Raw genomic sequence first — 23,175 nt, 5'->3', positions numbered from 1 at the left:
AGAACAGTGAGCAAAACAAACTGCTAATCCAAAATCCAAACATGTGCTAGCAATTAAGAACACAACAAAATAACACAAAGTACCAAGTTCAGACTAACAAGTACTATAAACGAATAAAAGTAATAAAGCTAGAAAATGAAATGACAGAAAATAAAAGTGAACTTGGATCAGTGGCTGTGGTCATCAATCCTCAACTCCATCCTGCTCCTGAACAACAATCATGTAATCATTAGCTCTCAAGTTAGCTGCTGCAGAAGTAGTAGCTTCATCTCCATCTCCATGTCCAGCAGCTCTCTCCTCCTCCTTGGAATTCGGCCTGTCCTCAGGCCAAGCATCACGATCTTGTTTGAGTGTCTGTGCTGCAACATCTGCCCCTGAACAACCTAGATCTCAAGCATTAGGTAGACGACAATTTAACATTTTCATTCATGCATTTTGTCAAACACCTAGGGTGCACAACCTTTAACATATGAAGCATATTACAATTTGAGTTTACAATCCCGTAACCAAACTTAAGATCCCCAAACAGTCCTATTCAAAGCATGCAATTCTTTTCCCAATGAGACAAAAAATTCCTTAATGCTCATCAGTGCTTGCACAATCAAAATCCCCAAATTTAGAGCTTTAGAATGTGAAATCAAATTGAGGGAGAAAGGGAAAAACTTTACCTGAGAAGTAGAAAACCAAAATCCCCAAATCACAAGTACAATTGAAAAGGAGAGAATGGAGAAAACTGAACCAAATAGTTGAAAATCTTGCTCATGTGTGTGCAATGGAACCAAGTTGCATATTCTTGTGTGTGAGAGGAAGTGATTCTTGATTTTGTGTGTGAGGTGGTATTCGTGATTTTGTGTGTGCTGCTGTACGTGATGGGTACGTGATTTGTGTGTGAGAATGAGGTTTGCTGTTTGTGTTTTTAAAGAGTGAGTGTTTCCCCTTTTTTTTTAATAGTATCTCGCTTAAGCGAGACATTTCCTGCTTAAGCGAACATACCAATTCTAGTACTATCTTTTATGTCTAGAGTATCGCTTAAGCGGAACTTGCTCTGGCTTAAGCGAAATTGAACCCTTGTACATTGTAACTGCTTTCTGAATTTGGCTTAAGCGATCATTTGGCTGGCTTAAGCGAAGTACCTGTAATTATGCAGCAGAATACTGTCAAGTCTTGCCAAAATTCACAAGTCTAACCTCCAAAATTTGTATTTCTCTTCTTCCTTGATTTTCAATAATAATGAGGCATTTCTATCTTCAATTTAAACCTGTGAGTCACTTGAATTTCACATGTTAATCATCAAAGAACATGAATTCAATTTAGCACTCTTTTTGACTATTTACACAAGTAGATACCTCAAATTTTGATTCATCAATTCTCAATGCTTCAAAAGAGGATAAATCACTTACTTATCATCTAAGAAACTTGTGTGAAGACTAAAATCATGAAAAGAGACACAAGATTCTTATTTCATACTCTAACTCATACCTTACACACAATTCTGCTATTTTCACAACCCAACACCTCAATTTCTTCTTTTCCCATTTTCCTAGCTTTCTAAGTCCTTAGACTCACCATTCATATCATTTAAAACTTGTGAGAGGCCTTATACTACACAATTGAAGCACATCCCCATAAGGCACACTCCAAGATTAAGAAGACTACACAATGAGCAGTCTTAATGCATTTTCACTTCAAAGCCAAAGAGTTCACATTGGATCCTATTCTAATATTTGAAAACTAACATTGAAACACAAACATGAGTTTGTTCAAAAGTTATGGAAAGCAATTTTGCACAGTTAATGCAGAAAATCACCTAGAGTGACTTGTTTTTCATCATGAGCACACTACTACATACCTCAATTTTCTCAAAACACACCAACCTCAAAAATCATCAATTCATATGCATGGTAAGCATCAAATTAGACCTGCTATAACTTTGAAACTCAGGTTTTAAACAGAAAATCACAGGATGCACAATTTACTCAAGTTCACATGCAAAAACAAGTCACAACCCTATCTTTTACAAATCCATCAAATCATTGATCTCTAAGCCTTTGAACATACTCAATATGGTGATCAAAAGCTGTGAAGCACAGGAAAACACAAATTAAAGTGAAACTTCACAAAATCACCATGTCACTTACTAAAATAACTAGAAAACTGGAAAATCTAACTAAACACTGGGTTGCCTCCCAGGAAGCGCTTGTTTAACGTCATTAGCTTGACACAAAAACTATCATGGTGACCACAAGCAAGGGTTATAGTATAACCCCTTCCGCTTCTTTGGCTTTTTGACCTGGTTTTCATCAAGTGTTCTATCAAAACCTTTCCAAGCCATCCAAAAATCATTCTTTTTCTTTCTTTTTTCAATCAACCCTAATTCACAATTTAAGCTATATACATTCTTTGAAGTATTCAATGAAATATTTTCATCAAACCTATCACCAAATACAGAATCTGTATGTTCAACGATATAAATCATACCATTGCATTGGTGATGCTGAAAATCATAAAAAACTTCAAAGCTTACCTCAACCTCTTCATGTTTTACCTTTGGGGAATTTTGAGGTGAGTTGTGAATTGGTGGATCATTTTTTTCTTTTACTTCTTCTTCCTCCTCCCCTTCTTCCTTATTTTCTTTATCAAATTCTTTTGTTTCCACAACAACCTTACCATATTCAGCTATTTGATGTGCTAGATGCCCCACTTGATTTTCTAGGTTCTTGAAGGAAGCCTCGGTATTCTTTTGGTTAACTATTGAAATCTGCATGAATTGGACCAAGGTATCCTCAAGCCTAGCAATCTTATCATGTTCTGGGGAGTAATATGGTAGGTATGGTGGTGGTGGAACTTGTTCTTCCTGTAAATGACAATAACCCACATAGTGAGTATCAAAACAAATATCACACCACATTACCTGATCTCTTAAGGATGGTTGTTGCATCTTTGGAAGTGGGTGATTCAGAAGCTTCTTGTTGCTATTTTCTCTTAAGCTAGTCGATTGAATGAACAAGAAAACACAAGCTAACACAAGAGATTAGCAACAACAAGGAAAATTTAACTGAAATTAAAACTATACACTATATTCACAATTGCTCAAAGTAAGAAAACTAAAGCAATGCTTTTGTATTGACGCAATTCCCCGGCAACGGCGCCATTTTTGTTAAAAGGTTTTTACCACAACTACTTTCAAATCCCTTTCAAGATTCAATTGTAGTATAGCATAGGGTTTTTGTCGTATCCGCAGGGAATTGCTAAAACAAATGCCGTTCTCTAGTAAATTACTCAAGCAATAGATTTTCAAAAGGTTGATAATTTTAGTGATCAAATGCTAATGTAAATTAAATAAAGCGAGAATAAAAGATGATTGATATCAAGAGAGAAAGCTGTTGGAATTGGAGTTCACCATTTAACTATTAGTGTCCTATGATTCTATATGAAACCCTACTTCATTGATTCCTCACATGAGTGGATATCTATAACTTACTTTCCTAAACATTGATTCCTCACATGCATAGAAAAGCTAAGTTATCTTTAAGCTCAGATGTTTAAGGGACTAACAAACCTAACTCTATTCCTAGCAATTAGATTTATTAGATGGTTAACTCTAGGTCGGACTCTAGACGTTGTAGTTTCCGCTCTTACGCCGAATCAAGCGATATGTTCTAGGTGCGCAAACTAAAACATAGCATTAAGAACAAGAGAAAACCATTGAATCATTTAATAGAAACGACATTTTCATATAGAAATCAAGAAGAACAAGTCATAGTTAAAGGCTACGTCCAAATCCATCAAAGAAACTTAGCAACCCATATCCATGGATTGCTTACAAAGCTTACAAGAGGAAACTAAGGTGAAAGCGGTGACCCATGCCGTCCTCGGTGTGTCTCTAGCACGATGGATGGTGGATCAAAGCTCCCAAAGTTCCTTTCCTTCTTCTCTATGCAATTTTCTCTCTAAGAGGTCCAAAATATGTCAAGAGATCGTTCAATTCTGATTTGGTCGAGCTTTTTATAAAACAGGACAGCAATCTCGCTTAAGCTGATAAAGATGTCGCTTAAGCGAGCAGGTTTCTTCACGTTCAGGTAAGGTCTTTGGCTTAAGCGAGACCATTTCTCGCTTAAGCCGAATTGTCTTCCAGAACCACTGCTACTACCATGTAATTTGGCTTAAGCGAGGCAACATTTGGCTTAAGCGAACTTCAATATATCTGCCACTGCTACTGCCATGTAGTTTGGCTTAAGCGAGCCAACTTTTGGCTTAAGCGAACTTCAATATTTTTAGCCCCTTTTGATCTTCAAATAGTTGGATCTTCTTGACTTTTCTCCTACAATTAAAACCAAAGAGTCTAAATGATAAAACTAACACATCTTACATAATATCTATATATAAACTATCTACTTACTAAATTAACCTATTTGAGGGATAATTTGAAAGATAACTTACACATTTAGAACAGATAAATACCCAAATTAATATAGAAAATCAGGTAAATTTGGCACTTATCACTCTCCCATTTTCAGAAAATTAAGGATCTGGTCTACACGTTCTTTTGAACAAGACAATTAACTGGGTGTAGAAAATAATGTTGTTTCTGCTATGCTGTTTGGGGAAATGGTCAGATGTAGATAGTGGATGTATAATAGGATCAAAAGAGAGAAAAAGCAGGGGGTGGGGGTGTATTGAATTGGTCTTTAGCCATGGAGCTGTCATTTATGTTTTGCTCTATTATTTTCCTATATTCAGAAATTGTTGCTTCTGGGCTTTGAGTTAGCTAAGTAGCTTGGTTGCTTTTCCTATTTTTATTTGGGTTTAGCACCCTTGTGCTCCTTATATGAATTGTTTGCCTTCCAAAAAAGAACTAGCTGATTATGGACAAGAGCAGCTAATGAGACCTATAGTTCCTAATCAATTAGAAGAAAGCAGAAGTTTAGTACTTGCAAAGTATTGCAACTTAATAATATATTCTTCTAGACTGAATAATTTGCATTATAGTGCAAATGCAAACATTCAAACTTATGTCTTTAAATGATAAGTTTGTTTGTTGGTCTTTTTTGATTTTTGGCTCAATGTAAATTATGCAATCTCTATTCAAAAACAATCTCCTATCAGCCATCCCTAATCGGCCCAATAACTTTTATTTCATATATTATATTTTTGTGTGACTTTACTTGTCAAAATACATCCAATATTGTGCATAACATCAATCATATAGAGGGTGTAGCCATTACAAACTGGAAAACTATCCAATTAATCTCCACACCGAAAATGATATGCATAAACATCAATAGAAAATAATTACAATTAGTAACTACGTCATTATAGTATATTCCATATATATCAATACTCATCTAAACTCAATCATAATAATTAATAGTTAATTCAAATGAAAATTCCCCGTGCATGGCACGGATAAACGGGCTAAATACTAGTTTGTTTGTTTGAATCGAATCTGGCTGCCAATGGGTGCCAATTGTCTCAAGGTGAGGTGTTTGAGTAGCATAAGCAAAATATTAGAAAGTCTAAGCAGTGCTTTAATTTGTTGAAGCAATATTTATTCAGGCATTGTAATGAGTCTAGAATTGGGTCAAATGTTGCTTGATGGTGATTCATATAGTGACTCCTTTTGGTGCTATTGGTTGCAAAGCATGTCTCTCTTGTTGAGGCCCTTCATTGTTCTAACTAGCAATCGTACTTTTCGGTTTGGTTGCCTAACCTTTGTCCTTTGTTGCCATTTTTTCAGGTAATATCCTTTTAGGGAGGTTCAGCTAGTTTAATTTTAAGCTTTTCAAGATTTATTGGTGGCGATGATATTGGAACAAAAGAAGTGAGTTGTTGGTTAAAAGTTTTCTGGGCTATCATTGTATTTTTTTTGGTCAATTGGGCTATCATTGGATGGCTGCGTTTTTCACATATTAACATGGGTATTTTGAACTTGAGGGCGTTATCCTCAAAATTATCATCAATTAAGAAAAAAATATTTAAAAAAAAAAAGAAATTTTCTTGGTTAGCCTCTTATCACTTACACTAACAATAGGGTAGAAGATTAGTCTCGCCATGGACTACTGGTTGTGGAATAGTTTGGTTAACGCCAAGAATTAATAGAAATAAGGCGATACAAACCGGTAACTCAAATTAATAATACCAGCATAATCAATTGGTTGGTATTAGATTATATAAGTTTTGGGGTCAATTCCACCTGTTAAGCAACCCTGATGATCTTAATTTTTGATTTGGAAGATGGGGTTTGGAGGTTACTATATCTGGTTTTGTTATTTCTCTTTATACAATTTTTTTAATTAAATACTATTTTTACTCAATAGTGTGTATGGAAGGACCCCTCCTTTTGTCTCGGCGTTGTTGTATCTAGATGTTGTTAGCTAGTTTTTCTATTTTGCTGTTATTTTTTTGTTTGTCACAAAATAAAATTAAATTATCAACAAGATTGAAATTATGAACTGCCCCTATAATTTTTTGGTGCTTGCTGTGGTACCTTAAGTCAGATTAGGGTGTGGTACCTAAAATGAGATGGTTCAACAAAAAAGATCCATGTATCGATTAAAATTTTGATTTTGTTATATCATAGTAATGCAGTGTTCCATTCTTAGGGACATGAGATATGCAAGTTGTGTTTTCTGAGCTTTGTTTATCCATTAATCATGATCATTTTACGTGTATCTCCATCACCATCATTCGTTTCCACCACTCGTCCATTTTTCATTAAAAAATGAATTCCATGAGATAAAGTCAATTGATAAGTGAAGCAAAATCTAAAGATGTAGTATTTATCCTGAATAATATGATAATAATCTATTAAATTACCTAATCTGGGTACCACACCCAAAAAAAATTCAGGGTACCACAGAATTTACCTAATTTTTTTTATTTAACTACTAAAGCCAGATTAAGGCGTGGTACCCAGAATGATATAAATTAATAGAAAAATAAGGCAATTTGAACTGAAAAGAAAATGATGGATGAAGATTTGCAAGTTTCAACATAGATGAGACATGGAGAAAGAAGATCCTGACAAGAAAGGATCTTAGATGATCTCTCAAAGTTGAAAGTTAAACTTAAAACCCTAATTTTTCAAATCGTGCATTGAACAGTATAAACAAACTTAAATACAATATGTTATTAGTTCATTGAGTCATTGAACTTAAATTCTTAAAAAATGCAACAATAAATCTTCCATTTTTTTTAAGAAAATAAAAAAATTATAATTTAAAATACTATACGAGGTACCACGCCCGAAAAAAAATACGGGTACCACAGAATTCACCATAAAACAAACAACATTGTATTTCCACTTAATGGGAATTTTGACACGAAATCAATAAATTGAGAAAACTGCAGAAATAGCAAAGAGACTATAAATTACCAAAAACTTATAAAAGATTAAACTGCAAACTAAATGAAACAAAACTAAATATGTTAACTCAAATGGTGATACCTCGGGCTTTGCCTTTCTCTTGAATGTATAGGGTTTAGGGTGATACCTCGGATCTCTTGGATCTATATATTACATTACATGATATTTGGAGGGTTAGCACGTTTTCTATTCTTTTCTTTATTGTTCAAGATAACTTTTGCACGCATCAACAAAACTTCATAGAACTTGATTAATTAAGTAGTTGGGGGCAAGGACCTACGTCTGAGAGAGCATATATATATATATATGGGATTTAAAGTGTCCCCACAAGTTTTCAAGATTATGTGTAATACTATATATACTTAGTTTGTATTGTTGCGCTACTAATTTTGTTGATTTCCCTTCAGTGTTAATGAGCCACAAAAATATCGTGATTTATAAACTCATAAAATACGAAAAAAACGAATTATTATTTTGACACAAATACTTTAGGATCCATTTACCATTACATAAGGCACAAGCCAACCCATGTGGGCTTAGTAGCAGAAAACGACTACTTCCCTTTAAAAAGTTGTGTACGTGCTTGATTTTATTGTCGATATGAAGGTTATGTTGGTGTGCTATAGTCCCGAAAGCATGCTCTCCCGTGGTGGTGAATGGAGTTAAACCGATCCAAATTTTAATTATAAAAAAAATTTACCATTGCATAAAAGTTAGTTCAAAATGAATGAGTTTGTGTTTGAGAATGATGTGTAAAATAAATTAAAAAAAATGATGGTTGAACCCCAATATTTACATATATTTTGGTGACGTACACTAATTTGTAATAGTTTTTTACCGCTATAAAGTGTGAAATGTTAAAAACACTTAAAAAAATGTGATTTTGATGGACTCAAATAACCACCACAAATTTTGTATATATTTCAGAGTATGCGAAATTTATGAGGTCGTAAATATGATAAAACATGTATGTCGGGCTCAACCAGTGTGTGATCAGGTTGTATATTATGGCCAATAGGAAAGTTACTACATGTTACATGTGAATACAAGTGGAGTTGACAAGAACCACAACGCAGAGTCATGTACCACTGATTTCTGGTAAACATCTAAATACCTGTAATTTGTGGTGATAAAAAATTATCACAATTTATAGATGTCTGAATGTCAGGAAAGAAATGAATGGTACATATATTTTTGCATATAACATATTTAACAGTCACCTCATGAGTTAGAATTTAACCGTTAAAATTACCTGAACAAATGCCTAGAGTAATTGAGTGTGAAGCAAGAGCTAAGACTCTGAAGGATTTTTATTTTCAAACGTGTCGGAGAGTGCAACAAAATGTGTGAATTAATTACCTCCATTTCAAATCCACTGCTCTGCAATTCTTTCTAACTATAGAGACCATGGGCCACACAATTTATCACATATCACACCCAACCTTAAAATAGACAAAGTGGACACACAGAAAAAAATTTAAGACCCCCCAACAAAGTGGACATTCAGAAGAAAATTATGACCCTCTCAACTGTATTATTCCCTAGCAACCTATCACACCCTTTCTTTCAAATTTCAATCCTCCTCTTTTCCAACTTCTATTAGCTGCCAATTCATCTTCTGCAACTCCAGCTACCGTCCTTATTATCCTTCCAAATTTTGATAAAATCTAACTCTCACTGCATTGCCCTTATAACTCTTGCACTAAGAAAAATGGCAAAGAAGAAAAAATTACAAATGGACCCTGCCTAAGATATATATTATATATGTAGCTATTATACCCTGCCTCATTCACATGCAAACCCTGTCAAATTTTTCATTATTCTTTACCTTAACAATATGAATCATCAGAACCAGCTTCAGCCTCTGCCTCTGCTTAGCAGCTTCCTAGGTTCAGCTTCTTCACAAGATGATGATAATTTGCTACTGAACCAACAAAATCATGATTCATGTTATGGTCAAGCTCATGAGGATGTCACAGTGGCATTACACATTGGTCTTCCTGACAATTCTTCCAACAACAACCATAGATTTGAGATTAATGCTGCTCCAATCCCCCAAGTTCCTAACAATTACTGGATTCCCACTGAAGAACAGATCCTCACTGGGTTCAGCCATTTCTCTTGTCCTGTTTGCCTCAAAGTTTTCAACCGTTACAACAACCTTCAGGTGCTGTCTTCATAAATTCTTAGCTAATGTTTCATTCATCAGCTAGCATATGTGGTGGTATGTGCGCACTTAGCTAGAAAAATCCCTAAAACAAGCTTTTCACGTTCAAATTCAATTTTTGAGATTTTGCATGATCCACAGTTTCAACAATCTCAACTTAGTGAAATACTTTCTCTCCAACTATTGTCCAAGTTTTTATTCTGTATGTAGTGACAGTGTTATGGTCATCAATCAACTATATATCCTAAAATTAATAATTTTTATATTATGTTTAATGTTACTCTCACACATGACACAGGAGTTCATTCAAGTTTTTTGGTCTAACTGGACCATTTTTTTCTAAGAAAGTCCCAAACGATGTTACTACTTCCCAATATATATATATATATATATATATATATATATATATTTGTCTGCAGTAGAATTAGAACCCATGGTACTTGAAGCTGAATCAATTTGTCTATTTAACCACTATTATTTCACTAAATATACATTGTTTGCAGCATAATAAGAACTTGTATACTTGAAGTTGAATGAATTCCTCTTCTTAATTCCTCGAACATATCAGTGATGCTTAGGATGAAGGGCATACCTTTTTAAAAAATTATGATATTAGGGTTTTTCATAGTTTTCACTTTTCAATTTATAGACGTGTATTTCATTGATGTACTTTCATTTGGGTACATCTAGTACTCAATTTTAATTTAATCATATGTTGATGCATTTTCAAAAAAAAAATTACCCATACTAAAAAATCAATGTACTCATAATAATTATGAATTTGAATCATTTGCTGCTCTTGCAAGCCGCAGAATGATAAGTGTTTTCTAAACTTTTTACAGATCAATATGAACTGTTTAGTGTAAAAATCAAATGTCTAGAATTTGCAACTGGAAACTGCATATGATCCATGTTGAGTAGTCAATCATGTGCTTCAACTTTAATTTATGAAAAATCATTAATTAGTAGTTGAAGAATATGAATGATTTTGGTATTATATTTATAGAGTGAAGATTGAGTTAACAACTTAACATAACATAATGTTGGTGGCAGATGCATATGTGGGGACATGGATCACAATACCGAAGAGGACCAGACTCATTGAAAAGAACTCATCCAAGACCCTTGCTGGACATTCCATGCTACTGCTGCTCGAGTGGATGCAAGAACAACATTGACCACCCGAGAGCCAAGCCTCTCAAGGATTTCCGAACACTTAGAACACACTACAAGAGGAAGCATGGCTCCAAGCCCTTTGCTTGCCGCAAGTGCGGCAAGCCACTCGCCGTGAAAGGCGACTGGAGAACCCATGAGAAGAACTGCGGCAAGCGCTGGCTCTGTGTCTGTGGTTCGGATTTCAAGCACAAGAGGTCTCTTAAGGATCACATCAAAGCGTTTGGGTTTGGACATGGCCCTATGTCTTCTTCATCTGAAGGATTTTGATTAAGATCTTCTCTTAATTTGATCAGTCTTTCTAGTAAAGCTGGTAGAAATATGAGTGTGACAATTAAAAGATAGAAATATTGTGCTTTTCATTTTTAAGTTATCTGCATTTAAATAGAGGGACAAGGAAAGGAACTGAATATTCTGTTCCGAGCTTGTACTTTATTCTGCTTCAATGTGTATTGGATTTTTTATGTTGTGTGCTTTATGACATTGCCTTCTAATCATGAATTCTGGAATCTCAACGGGTTTCTTCTTCTTTCTCAGTAATTATATATGAACTAGAGATTTTTTGATTACACTGCACTTAGATACAGATCTTCTATTTTGAAATGATGTCTCATTTACTATCTAAATTAAACTCATGAAGTTATGTCATGTTACATGAACATGACATTCGTAACGGTACTGAATTTTAATTGACATGTCACAATCCTGGGACACAATTTAATTAGGGATGAGACACAATTTTAATTCATCAGTTTCACACACAACATCGATCTTCACCAACTTTATGCTTTGAAACGTGTTGATAGAAAGCTGCACGTGTATATTATCTACATTAGTTTCCTTTCCAACATCAAGAAACTTACCATTGAAAACCTCTTTTAATGAATACTAGTATCCTTGGCTGGCTAGGCTTTCTCCTCAAAAAGAAATTAAAATTTCCACTTACATAGTTACATTAGTACTGAATCATTTCCTAAGGTACAATTGACCAACTCTATCTCCAGTGAGGAAATCTTTTATTCATATGATTAGAGAGCCCAGATAATCTATTTAAATTAAAATAACATCCTCTTCTCAAGAGAGATTAATTAAGAAAACTTCTCGTTAGAGAGCCATTGTCTCCATTGAGGAGGCCATTGTCCTAGGTTGTTGATACTTCTTATGAAGGTACGTATTATCCATTTTTTACATAAGAAAATTGCCAACAAGTTGATCAAAACCAAAGATAAGATTCCATAAGGATGGTTCTCTAGCTTCCCCTTCATTTGAGTAAAAATCTCCTGCATTTTTTTTTTATAAAATGATTAGATCAGGAACATGTATGCATATAAACTCCATGGAAAGGTGAACTATTCAAGGGCATGCACGATCGATCCCCTGAAAAATATCGACCACAAACCATGGTGGAGGGTGGAAGAGCTCAAAACACATTAGTGAGCTCTCCCTTGCTCAAGAAACTTCTCTTAGAGATGCGGGTTCAATTCAAAGATAATATTCTTACCTTGGAACATTCTCATTCTGAAGGCATTTTGGGTCAAATCACACTCCAACAAAGCCCATATCACTCTCCCCAATCTACAAATTTGAACAAGTGGTATTAGAGAGCTCAGATGATTTCATGACGTATAATCCAAAAATAGAGAAAAAATAATTAGAAAGAAAAAAATAGCCTCAATGACAAAAAAAAAAAAAACTATCAACTGAAATATTGAGTACTCACGGGCCTATAAAATAAGTTCAAAATTTACACATATGGAGCACAAGCCCACACTTGACTTTAAGCCTTAAGGTTTAGCTTGAGTGCAAACTCAAGGGGAGTGTTAAAACTAGAAGTGTCACATTGGTGGGATGACCAAAAAATATTGTATATATGTTGGAATGTTGCAAACGAAATTCGCTTAAGAAATATTGGACTGGACCACACTCCCACAAAGCCCATCACACTTCCTCAATATGGAGGTACGTTTCCGTTACCACTCCTTCCCTCTCCGGCTTCCCCATGCACCTCTAGTTAACCATCTACCCATTTTTAGGTGAGTTTCTCCCATTCTCTAATGTGGGTTTTTATCTTAGGTAGATTTTCGTATCCTTCACGTCCTTATTCTCATTCATCCTACAATCCCCTGCCTATTTCCTCATTCCTATCATTTCCTTTGAACCCTTAGTGCAACCTCCACTTGTTTGGCTTTATACTACGGGTTTGTTTGTATAACAAACATGAACGTGCTTCCACCCAACGGAAGTCCATAGCCTCTTACATTTAGAGCTTGGGAATGTGTGATTTCGAATTCCAGTACCCTAAACGGACCACAAAATCGAAAACCAAACACACTACATCTGCAATGTTTGGTCTAATACCACGCTTGCTCTTCAGTGGCCTCTGTTGTAGCGCTCCAACTAAGTTGACAAGACCCTAAAAATAGGAGAAATGAAGAAAGCGAATGATTTGATTTAAGAAAATTAGTTAGAAACTTTATTTTGATATTCACAAAATTTAAGGTCTTTTTTACAATTAGTTTGTATTTTTGTGAGCAAGTGTGCTATGTAATGTAGCATTTTATTCTTAAGCATTATAGTATTGTTTGTTCTGTGCTTGATTTATGAAAGTGTCATTTCGCCGCTTTTGTGTGGCTATAATTTTTTTTTTTGGGTTAAATACGTTTTTGTCCCTAAACTTTAGTTGAAATTTGATTTTCGTCCCTCACTGACGTAACTTCCTAATTAGATTCTAGACTATGGCCGGCGTTTGATTTTTGTCCCTGCCGGAGGGGCGGCGCTAACCGCCATGCTTATGTCTCACGTTTGCGCCTACGTGACACATATGATAATTTATTACTGGGAAAGTTATTGAATAAGACCCAATAGGCCTAATACGAAATTAGAAGAATCCCTATTGTCAGTGGGTAATATTTTAAGAAAATTGTAGAGTAGTTTAGACCCACTGCCAATAGTTTAATGTCACCTTTTGGATGGCACGTGCCATGGCAGTGTTAGGGATTAACTAGCTTCAAAGTAATGATCGGAGACACCTAAACTCAATAGGTAATTGTTAGTGTAGAAATGCCACACCTCCTAGCACCTCTGATATCCTCTCCTACTAACCAAAGCAACATATGCAGCTACTTCACCTCATTTCTAGTTTCCACCGACCACCATTATTTTTCAATCTTCTACACTCAACAGATGAACAGCTGAACGAAGCTGGTTAGTCAGGTCATATAATTGCTGGTCAAGAAACCAAAGGAGAAGAGCTTGGGTTGTTTGGATTGCTGTCATTTGGTCTATTTGGTCTCACAGAAATGCAAAGATATTTAAAGAAGGAGAAACTGATATGATAAAGTCATTGACACTATACAATTCAGGTCCTGGGTCTGGCTTCGTGGAAAATTCAAAGACTTTGGGTGCTCTCTCTATGAATGGCAAACTCACCCCTCTATTTACATTTCACTGCTATAATTCCTTTGGTGTTGGGCCCTCTGTTAGTACTTTGGTGGAGCATGGCTGGCCCCTTCGTAGCTCTCTGGTTGTTTTGCTGGTTACATGCAACCTTTGTTGATCACGGCTGTTGTCTTTGGATGTTCTATGGGACCGTATGTGATTTTCATGGGCTTTTGGCTTTTGCTTTAGACTCTGTTTTATTTGTACATTCTTCTAGTTTCCATGATATTTTATTTTACCAGTTCCTATTGTCTCTTTCGGTTTGAAGTACACCTAGTACTTCCCTCATTTATATAATCATTTTGCTGACCAAAAAAAAAACTAGTTACCTCCAAGTCCAACATTTTGGCTTGGTATTCCAGCTCATTCATTCTCACATTGTTAATTTCTTAACTATGTTTACATAACTAAAGATGACATGATATAAGGGCTTGCGAATGTAGGATGAATGCTTAGTTTTACAGGCATGAAGAAAAGACACAAGCAAAAACAAATGTTTGAATCTGAATTGAAATATGTAACTGTTGTAACTTGTGAATGTTAATAGAGGGCTATTGCAAATATACCAAATCTAATAACTGAGATAGCAGATTTTAACATGAAGCATAAAGAATGTACAATTCAAAATTATATGGTCCTGAAATAAGAAAATCAAGCATCATCAGCATCAGTTTCATCACCCGCAAGAGCTTCCTGAGCTGCCAAGTAGAAGCTGCCATCAGGTCCCAACACCTTAAACCTACTCAATAATAAAGCACATGTCAGCAAAATATGGATTGGTGAATGCTTCCTCCTCCTATCCCCACTGCTACCCAAGTTAAATACTCAAAAGCTACAAGCCTACAAAGCATTCCTCATCATATATAGATGGTCACCTTTCAAGAATAAACTTTCCTTCTTTGTACTTCTGAGTCATCTCCTGAGCAGCCTCCTAAAATGAAATAAAAATAAAATATATTAGAAACAAAGATGTTCCAAATGCCAGCAGCATCTAGATTGGTAAAAATCACAAACCATCATTTTTAAATAGTGGTCCTTACATATTTCCATCCAACAAGGGACCCACATGCAGCACAGAATATGTCAACAACAATGTGCATTCCTGTGAGCATCAACCGTGCTTCTCTCTCGCCAGCGGTGACATTCACACTGTCATAACAAGGATTAACAGATATGTTATTTGAAGCACTATTACGAAACCAAGTCTTATATGAATATCGAGATTCCATCCTATATCAATTGCACTATTAGTGTATCCAAGATACAGCAAGCATAAAAGCATTAGTTTCTTTCACAGATGTTGAAACTTCAGTACAAAGTTAATCTTTTACTTTGTATAGAAAAAGAAACTTCATTGCAGTAAAGCACGGGAAACACAACTGGGTCTCATCATACATAACTAGTAACATACTGAGATGGTTATATTTTGGCACAATTTCTTTTTCTCTTCCGATGTTTAAAGCTAAATTTTGACACAGCAATATCAAAGATTCTACATACATAGCAGTTTCAAAGATTCTACATTGGCACTATTAAGGGTCAAGGTAATTGGTACAAAGAAAGTGAAATGACACGTACACTTTATCAAAAAGATAAGCCTTCCCATGCCTGCAAAGGAAAGACTAAGAGAAAAAGCAGGGTTAGATTATCAGCAGGTTCCAATTTTTACTGATGCATGTAGTTTGCAAAAGGCATTGTACAAATAATGATTCAGATGCATATAGGCAACAAAGGTAAGGTGAACCAGCAGCAATTCTGATCTTTCTGATAATTTCTCAACTCATTTAACAACAAATTACATAAGGATAAACTTTGAGAAAGTAGGTGCCATAATCAGGGCAGAGAATGCTTTAATTTTAATGCTCAATGGTTTCATGAGAGGACATCCTTTACCATTTCATATGCAGATAAATCAAAAGATTCTGTCCAATAAATTCATGATTCATGAAATTTGAATACATTGACCGTCGACCGACATAGAAGCCATAGTTTAGATAAGTATCTGATATCACGCATGTTGAATTAGAAAAGGATTTTTACAATTTAGCTGGCCATTCAAATATGAAAGAAAAGTCAAATTAGGAAATTATACCAAAAGATCACAACACTTAAGAATTCTATTGAGATATATAGTCAATATGATATAAGTATTTCTAGCAGATCATCCTCAAGTTTGTTCATTTCATACATATCTTGACATGACTGGTATCAACCGAGGTGTCAATCTAGGTTCAGGTTTATGAGCAACCCAGCTCCACCTAGTTCAAAGGTGGGTTGAGTTTTTAAAAATTGACTCATTTTTCCAAGTTACAAGTGAGTTTCTTCACTTGAGACATGGGTTAAGTAGATTCCACCTAAGTTTTGTAGAGTCAATCCCAATTTTTTTAGGTACTAAATTTCTTATTAGCTATATTTCTTCTACATGTTTATCTTTTTAATGACACTTTCTTCTTTTTTTTTGGCATTTATAAGATTATTAATATTTGTTAATATGAGTAAGCCAACCTGTTGAACATGCCTACCATGGGTGGTTTAAGCAAAGCTGGCTATTTGGTGACATCAAAAAGTAAGTCAAGTTGGGTTAGCTCACTTTTTTACCAAGTCATGATGGACCAACCTCAATGAATTAGGAGAACCATCTATACAAGAACATTTCTCACTTAGAAACATGATCATTTGCTCCGAGAAAAAATAACCCTATCCTGACATTGTTACAATTACAAACTAATACCCACCACACCAAAAAAAAATTAATGATACTTTATAGCTGTCCAAGACACACATAATCAGTCCAAACAGCAGATCCTTCCACAGTTGAAAAATCAATACCTGACCCTTTCTCCTATGCCACTGTGAGTGTTAGTGTTGAAAATGTGTCACACAGACTAGGAACATGTACAGTCCTAAGTCACAACTCCATGAATTTTAACCTTTGGTTTATATCATAAAATAATAAACATTTTAAAATTGAAGTTAATCAATTCTTAAAGGTAGATTGAGAACTGCAAACCCTGCACTTATTCTGAAACAGCAGGGGATTCCAATCTATTTCACACAAATGCAGCTACTCTTAAACCCAACAGGTGATATATTAATATATCTTAATATTTTCCTTTGATCCTATCTTCAATTACATCATCACTCTCACCATGATTCATGACCATTGACCAACAGGGGCATAAAAAACAAACTTATAAATCAAACAATTACCCAGAAAGAAGAAAATCCAGAATCACAGTTAAAGAAAGTTGTACATTGAGGCACCAAGAAATAAAAAAGGGAGCAGGTGGAGAACCTTGGAAATGATATCATCAGCAAGAGCAAAATGAGTGAGGCAGTGCTTGCAGCTGTAGAAGCTTCCTTCAAGGTTGATCAAGAATAGCCTTCCCATGTTTTTCCCTTCACACAGTAACCTGTCAACTTCAGAAAAATTCCTATCAGAAAATCACCACCCAACAAGAAATTGAAAACAAAGAGAAACCAGATAGAAAGATCAGTACCAAATTGAAATTGGAAGCATGCAAATTGCAATGTAGAATAAGAATAAGGCGAATCAACGTGAATGAGAAAACGAGATTGATGGAAGGAAATGGTTACCGAGAGTGAGAGAGAGAGTTGAAAAGGGTGGGTGTTACTCATGCAATTGCAATGCAAGGGGTGGTGGGTCTATGAAATTTGGGGTTTGTTTGTTTGTTAAAATACAATTACAACGTGAAATCAAACGGTTGCACTTTGGCACTGAAAAGTTAAAAGAATCACAAACTTGCTCACTACGCACCAATTTTTGTTTTATTTTTTGGAAAATGTTCATTGAACCACCCACGGAGAGAAAGGAAAAAAAATAAGAAATAAGTAATGTATATGATAAAAAGTAGTAAGAGATAGAGATAAATATAGGTGTTTGAATGATGTATGCATTTTTTTTAAAGCAGTGTATGGATTAGGAATAATTGTTTGTTCACACCTTAAAGATGAGCTGAATGTGGAAAGATGTGGAGGAGAAGAGATAAGAAAAAAATAAAAAGTAATAAAGAGAAAGTATAAGATGTGATAGATGATAAGAGGAGATAAATAAAAATAAAAATTTGTGGAAATCAAGTGTATAAAAAATGATGTGTGAATATATAATGGGTTAAATATGTTCGGGGTTCCTGAACTATAGCGAGAAATTTGTTTTCGCCCGTAAACTAAATTTTCGTCCTTAAACTCAGATCAAGTCATGTCAAACTAGTAAATAGATAAGGTCTAGACTTTTTTAAAAGCATATTTAGTTTAAAAAAAGCTAGGATATGCTATTCAAAAAGTCTTAAAAGCCTAATAGAGTGGCATATTTAAATAAATGTGTGAACATAAATATATATTATCACCAATTGTTGTTATGTTATAGATTTAATATTTTTATATTATAAACTTATTTGCATTTTTATATATTTAAGTTAACTTATATAGTGATTCAAAGATATAAGTCAATTCCCTTTCCGATGAAGCAAAAAAAAAAAGATATAAGTCGATTTAGAAATGAATTTATGACCTAATTAGATACTCCCTCCGGTCCTTTTTATAAGAAAAACTTGGACAAAATCACACAAACCAAGAAAACTAATAATTTTTATAAAATTAACTACTATGTTTAATTCCAATGATGTTTTTTCCTTTTTACAAGAACAATCATGCTAATTACCATAAATGTTGATCATACCTATTGGGTGCTTGCAATTTCCCTCCATATTTTTGTATTGGGAATATGTCTTTTTGCATTGGTATTGATTATTTGACTTAATTTTATAAGAGTGTTTCTTATAAAAAGGACCAAGAAAAATCTCCAAAGTGTTTCTTATAAAAAGGACCGGATGGAGTACCTTAATATGAAGTGGTTTAAAATGTGCTTTCAGACCCTAAAACACAACGTAATCTAATATACTTTCAATCTTACCTAGTACTACCTCTATTTCTTATTAACTGTCCACTTTGAAGAAAATAATTTGTTTCTATATATCTATCAACTTAGAGTTTCAAGAGAGCATTAAATGATGTTTTTTCAAGAAATGCCCTTGCAAGAACAATAAATGAGGAAATATAAAATGCATTCTAAAGGGTGAAATAGGAAAGCAAATAATATTTTCCTCAAAATCAACAAAATTAATTTCACTCCTTAATATGTGTGTTTCTTATCTCTCTAGACAGTTAAATAGGAATAGAGGTAGTAGCTTATAACACTATTAGCCGGTTTATAGAAAAATTTCTTTTAGTACAATTTAACTAGTTAGCCTCTAAGTTTGACAACTTCTTCACATATAAGTTTGTTAGAAAACGTAAATGTCTCATTATGAAATTGGTCATTAAATGGGCTATCGGGGTGGGCTAGGTTTTCAAAAAGTTCAGGTCAGATCCATTAAAAAAAGCCTATGACCGGCAATAGGTCAGACTTGGGCCTTAAAAAATTTTAAACACACGTTTGAATCCCTTGTTGGGTAATAATTACCATCGGGGTATAAAGGAGAAGAACGAGACGACATTGTCTTGCATTTTGTCATGCGTGTGTTTGAGAGGGTTACTTGAACATGATCCACGAGAAGCAAACATTCGAATTGTGAGAGGGTTACTGGAATAGGCACCACAAAAAAACGTGCAGATTGTTAGAGGTGAAAACTAGAAAAGTGAAGAATTGGGCGACGTTGCCATGCGTGCGCATGAAGGTTGAAACAGAGGGAACTAGAAAAGATAAGAAGTGGAGATGCTACTTTGGCCTGGGCGAGAGAAACAAGCACGACGAGAATTGAATTAGAGATATTGTCGGTAAATTAACATATCTACAATTTTTAGTGATAAAGGTCGTCGACAATCAGCATTTTCTGTGTATTTATTAGGTTCGGTAGGGATTTCTCAAACTAGGTAAGCGGTAAACTACTCAAGGATTAAAAAAACAATTGAACTCAATAGATTGACTCGCTCTGCGACAAACTGACTCATTTCATTGTGCGGTTTGTACTGGTTTGCGAGTCTCTTAATCTATGGCTCGCCATGCCCCGTTTTAGCGGGTTGACGGGATGGCCTGACGGGTCAAGCCCACTTTGCTACTCTACTTATGTGTGAAAATATCCATATGCAAATTAAACAGTTAAGTGATGTGATTCAAATAATTCCTTTTTTTTCTTGACAATCCCCATGTTTAATTTGAGAGCACTAATGGTAAGGACCTCTCTCACTGTTGTGCCCCCCGAGTTCCTTCCACTCCTCAATGGTAATCACTGAAGTTCTCATAACAAAACATGCAGAATCGGTTAGACAATCACAACGCAATACCATCAATTCATAAAAGTCCAGACCACACACTGCATGAGAGCTCAAAATGGCTCTATCCAGAAACACAATCAAAATAAAAACAAAATATGAAAAACTAACATAAAAGAGAAACCGTAAAAATAGCAAAAATAACAACATAAAAGAGAAATAGTCCATCAAGGATCATCTTCCTGCATGTGGTCACCAGCATCATCGTCGTCCTTTGTAGCTGTTGCTATGCTGCTCTGAGGCTGCTGCCCCAAGTCTAAGATCTCCCTCTCCCTATCATCATAAGGCGCATACGGCAGTAACTCCTCCTGTGCACCTCCCATCCTCATCCAGATTTTCTGCTGGTTCTTGTGTGAGACCTCCAGACTTCGTAGAATCTGGCGTAGGATATGATTATGCAAATCAGCATTAGAAGTGGCCGGCTGCGTAGCTATGGGTCTCAACCGATAGTGGTGGTACAATCGCATTAACTGGTGGCAAGCATATGCTGCCACCAGGTCCCAACAACTTATACCTACTCAATAATAAATCACATGTCATCAAAATATGGAGTGATAAATGCTTCCTCCTGCTATCCCCACTGCTACCCAAGTTAAAAAAAAAAAAAATCAAAAGCTTCAAAGCATTCCTAAGCATAGATAATTAACTGGTCACCTTTCAAGGATAAACTTCCCTTCTTTGTACTTCTGGCTCATATCCTGAGCAGTCTCCTAAAATGAAATGAAATAAATATATTGAACAAAAAAAGTTCCAAATGCCAACAGCATTTAGTTAGGTTGACATATAAATCGCAAACCATCGTATCTTTAAATACTGGTCCTTACATATTTCCATCCAACAATAGACCTACATCCAGCACAAGATATGTCGACAACAATGTGCTTTCCTGTGAGCATGTTCCGCGATTCTTTCTCGCCAGTGGTGACATTCACACTGTCAAAACATGGATTAATTAACAGATATGTTATTTCAAACACTCTTACAAAACCAAGTCATATATTGATCTTGAGATTCCATCCTATAGCAATTAGACTATTAGTGCATCCATTATATAGCAAGCATAAAATCAGGGGAAACACAACTGGGTCTCATCATATATAACTAGTAATATACTGAGATGGTTATATTTTGGCTCAATTTCTTTTTCTCTTCTGATGTTTAAAGATTCTACATTGGCACTGTTAAGGATCAAGTCAATTTGGTACAAAGAAAGTCAAATAACACTTACACTTTATCAACAAGATAGGCTTCCCCATGAGTGCAAGTGAAATTCTAAAAGAAAAGAAGGGTTAGATTGTCAGCAGGTTCCAATTTTTAGTAATACATGTAGATTGCAAAATGCATTGTACAAATCTGGATTCAGATGCCTATATAGGCAACAAAGTAAGGTGAACCAGCAACTATTTCAATTTTACTAATGCATGTAGAATTGCAAAATGCATTGTACTTTTAAACCAGCAACTATTCTAATATATCCAAAAAATTATCTACTCATTTAAGAACAAACTAAATATGGATACACTTTGAGAGATAGGTGCCATAATCAGGACAGAGAATGGTTTAATCTTAATACTCAATGGTAGTGAGGACATCCTTTACCATTGCATATGCAGATAAATCAAAAGATCAGTATCCAATAAATTCATGATATTTGAATACATTGACCGAGATAGAAGCCATATTTTAGATATATCTCTGATAATAGGGATTCAGTGTTAGAAAAGGATTTTTAGAAGTTAGCTGACCATTCATAAATGGATGAAAAGTCAAATTTGGAAATTATACCAAAAGATCAACACTTAAGAAGACTATGATATATTATACTGTACCCGTTTGGATGCAAATCAAAGAGCACTTATTTGAGCTTAATTAGTGCATTTTCTAATAGATAAGCTCCAATAAGCCTAGTCTATCTGAGAAAAGTAAGTCCACTTTTCCAGCACTTCATCCTCAAGTTTGTCCATGTTATATAACTTCTAAGTCAAACTGTATATATTTTGACCTTTGATTTATATTATAAAATGATGTTAATACTTGAAAATTTAATTTAATCAACTTTAAATTTAATTTATCTTACATATTTTCTTTGATCCTATCTTCTAAAACTCAGAACCACTGTTACAGGAAGTTGTAAATTCAAGCATCAAGAAATCAAAATCACAAAAAATAGGTGCAAGGGAACCTTGTTAATGATATTCTCTTCAAGAGCAAAATGAGTGAGGCATTGCTTGCAACTATAGAAGTTTCCTTCAAGGTTGATCAAGGAAACTTGTACCATGTTTCTCTCTACACTAATCTGCAAACTTCACACCACACATAAAACAGTTAACATAAACTCCCTTCACAAAACCACCCAACAAGAATTGAAAAAAAAATTTAAAAACAAAAAAATCCCAACAGAGAAAATTGGCTAGTAAGAAAACAAAGAGATCAGGCATTGATAATCAAACTGGTAATGTCAAAAATGCAAAAAAGGGAATTGAAATTGGAAGCATGCAATTTCTCAATGTAGCCGAACCAACGAGAAGGGAAAAAAAGGAAAAAATGCAGAATAACAAAAACGCGAACGTGACTGAGAAAATTGGTTACCGAGAGAGAGAGTCGAAAATGTTGTCACTCATGGGAGGAGGGGAGTTGGGTTTGGGGCCCCCCTATGGGGCTCCGCGCCCCACTTAAAGTGGGGAAATTACTGGAAAGCCCCCCTTTAATAGAATACGGAAGACACATTTCCGTATTGAAT

General features: G+C 34.9%; 3 protein-coding genes across 6 annotated transcripts; 1 reads left to right on the top strand and 2 right to left on the bottom strand.

Annotated features, from left to right (window-relative positions):
- Positions 1 to 9,176: 9,176 nt before the first annotated feature.
- Positions 9,177 to 11,206, top strand: LOC130731723 (protein TRANSPARENT TESTA 1). Its single transcript, XM_057583970.1, has 2 exons — positions 9,177 to 9,533; positions 10,587 to 11,206. The coding sequence occupies exons 1-2, from the start codon at positions 9,204 to 9,206 to the stop codon at positions 10,974 to 10,976; spliced, it is 720 nt and encodes a 239-aa protein (XP_057439953.1). The 5' UTR covers positions 9,177 to 9,203; the 3' UTR covers positions 10,977 to 11,206.
- A 3,414-nt stretch (positions 11,207 to 14,620) lies between these two features.
- LOC130734199 (protein yippee-like At3g11230) lies at positions 14,621 to 17,886 on the bottom strand. Of its 4 annotated transcripts, none has more exons than XM_057586550.1 (6): positions 17,742 to 17,886; positions 17,440 to 17,564; positions 15,723 to 15,766; positions 15,185 to 15,293; positions 15,020 to 15,075; positions 14,621 to 14,883 (listed from the first exon to the last, which is right to left on the bottom strand). In XM_057586550.1, the coding sequence occupies exons 2-6, from the start codon at positions 17,533 to 17,535 to the stop codon at positions 14,796 to 14,798; spliced, it is 393 nt and encodes a 130-aa protein (XP_057442533.1). In that variant the 5' UTR covers positions 17,536 to 17,564; positions 17,742 to 17,886; the 3' UTR covers positions 14,621 to 14,795. The 4 variants fall into 4 exon arrangements, with proteins under 4 accessions (XP_057442533.1, XP_057442534.1, XP_057442532.1 ...); XM_057586551.1 differs by having other exon boundaries at positions 17,440 to 17,557; positions 17,742 to 17,885; XM_057586549.1 differs by having other exon boundaries at positions 17,440 to 17,557; positions 17,645 to 17,881.
- Positions 17,887 to 20,032: 2,146 nt separating this feature from the next.
- LOC130734200 (protein yippee-like At3g08990) lies at positions 20,033 to 22,906 on the bottom strand. Its single transcript, XM_057586552.1, has 5 exons — positions 22,618 to 22,906; positions 21,664 to 21,707; positions 21,260 to 21,368; positions 21,090 to 21,145; positions 20,033 to 20,949 (listed from the first exon to the last, which is right to left on the bottom strand). Exons 1-5 carry the CDS (start codon positions 22,711 to 22,713, stop codon positions 20,844 to 20,846), a joined length of 411 nt encoding a protein of 136 aa, XP_057442535.1. The 5' UTR covers positions 22,714 to 22,906; the 3' UTR covers positions 20,033 to 20,843.
- Positions 22,907 to 23,175: the final 269 nt, after the last annotated feature.

Source organism: Lotus japonicus, chromosome 1 (genome assembly GCF_012489685.1).
Source record: "Lotus japonicus ecotype B-129 chromosome 1, LjGifu_v1.2".
NCBI classification, from domain to species: Eukaryota; Viridiplantae; Streptophyta; class Magnoliopsida; order Fabales; family Fabaceae; genus Lotus; species Lotus japonicus.
This window is presented reverse-complemented; position numbering and strand designations above follow the sequence as displayed.

Bases quoted from the DNA above. Each gene is read 5' to 3' on its own strand.
- LOC130731723 (XM_057583970.1), top strand. From the start codon at position 9,204: ATGAATCATCAGAACCAGCTTCAGCCTCTGCCTCTGCTTAGCAGCTTC. The intron at 9,534-10,586 runs GTGCTGTCTTCA...TGTTGGTGGCAG, and splicing joins ACCGTTACAACAACCTTCAG to ATGCATATGTGGGGACATGG.
- LOC130734199 (XM_057586548.1), bottom strand. From the start codon at position 17,783: ATGAGTAACACCCACCCTTTTCAACTCTCTCTCTCACTCTCGGTAACC. The intron at 15,076-15,184 runs GTAAGGACCACT...ATTTCATTTTAG, and splicing joins CCCTTGTTGGATGGAAATAT to GAGGCTGCTCAGGAGATGAC. The intron at 14,884-15,019 runs GTGACCATCTAT...ATTATTGAGTAG, and splicing joins GGAAAGTTTATTCTTGAAAG to GTTTAAGGTGTTGGGACCTG.
- LOC130734200 (XM_057586552.1), bottom strand. From the start codon at position 22,713: ATGGTACAAGTTTCCTTGATCAACCTTGAAGGAAACTTCTATAGTTGC. The intron at 21,708-22,617 runs GTTCCCTTGCAC...CTTTTCTTTTAG, and splicing joins AAGAGAATATCATTAACAAG to AATTTCACTTGCACTCATGG. The intron at 21,146-21,259 runs GTAAGGACCAGT...ATTTCATTTTAG, and splicing joins CTATTGTTGGATGGAAATAT to GAGACTGCTCAGGATATGAG.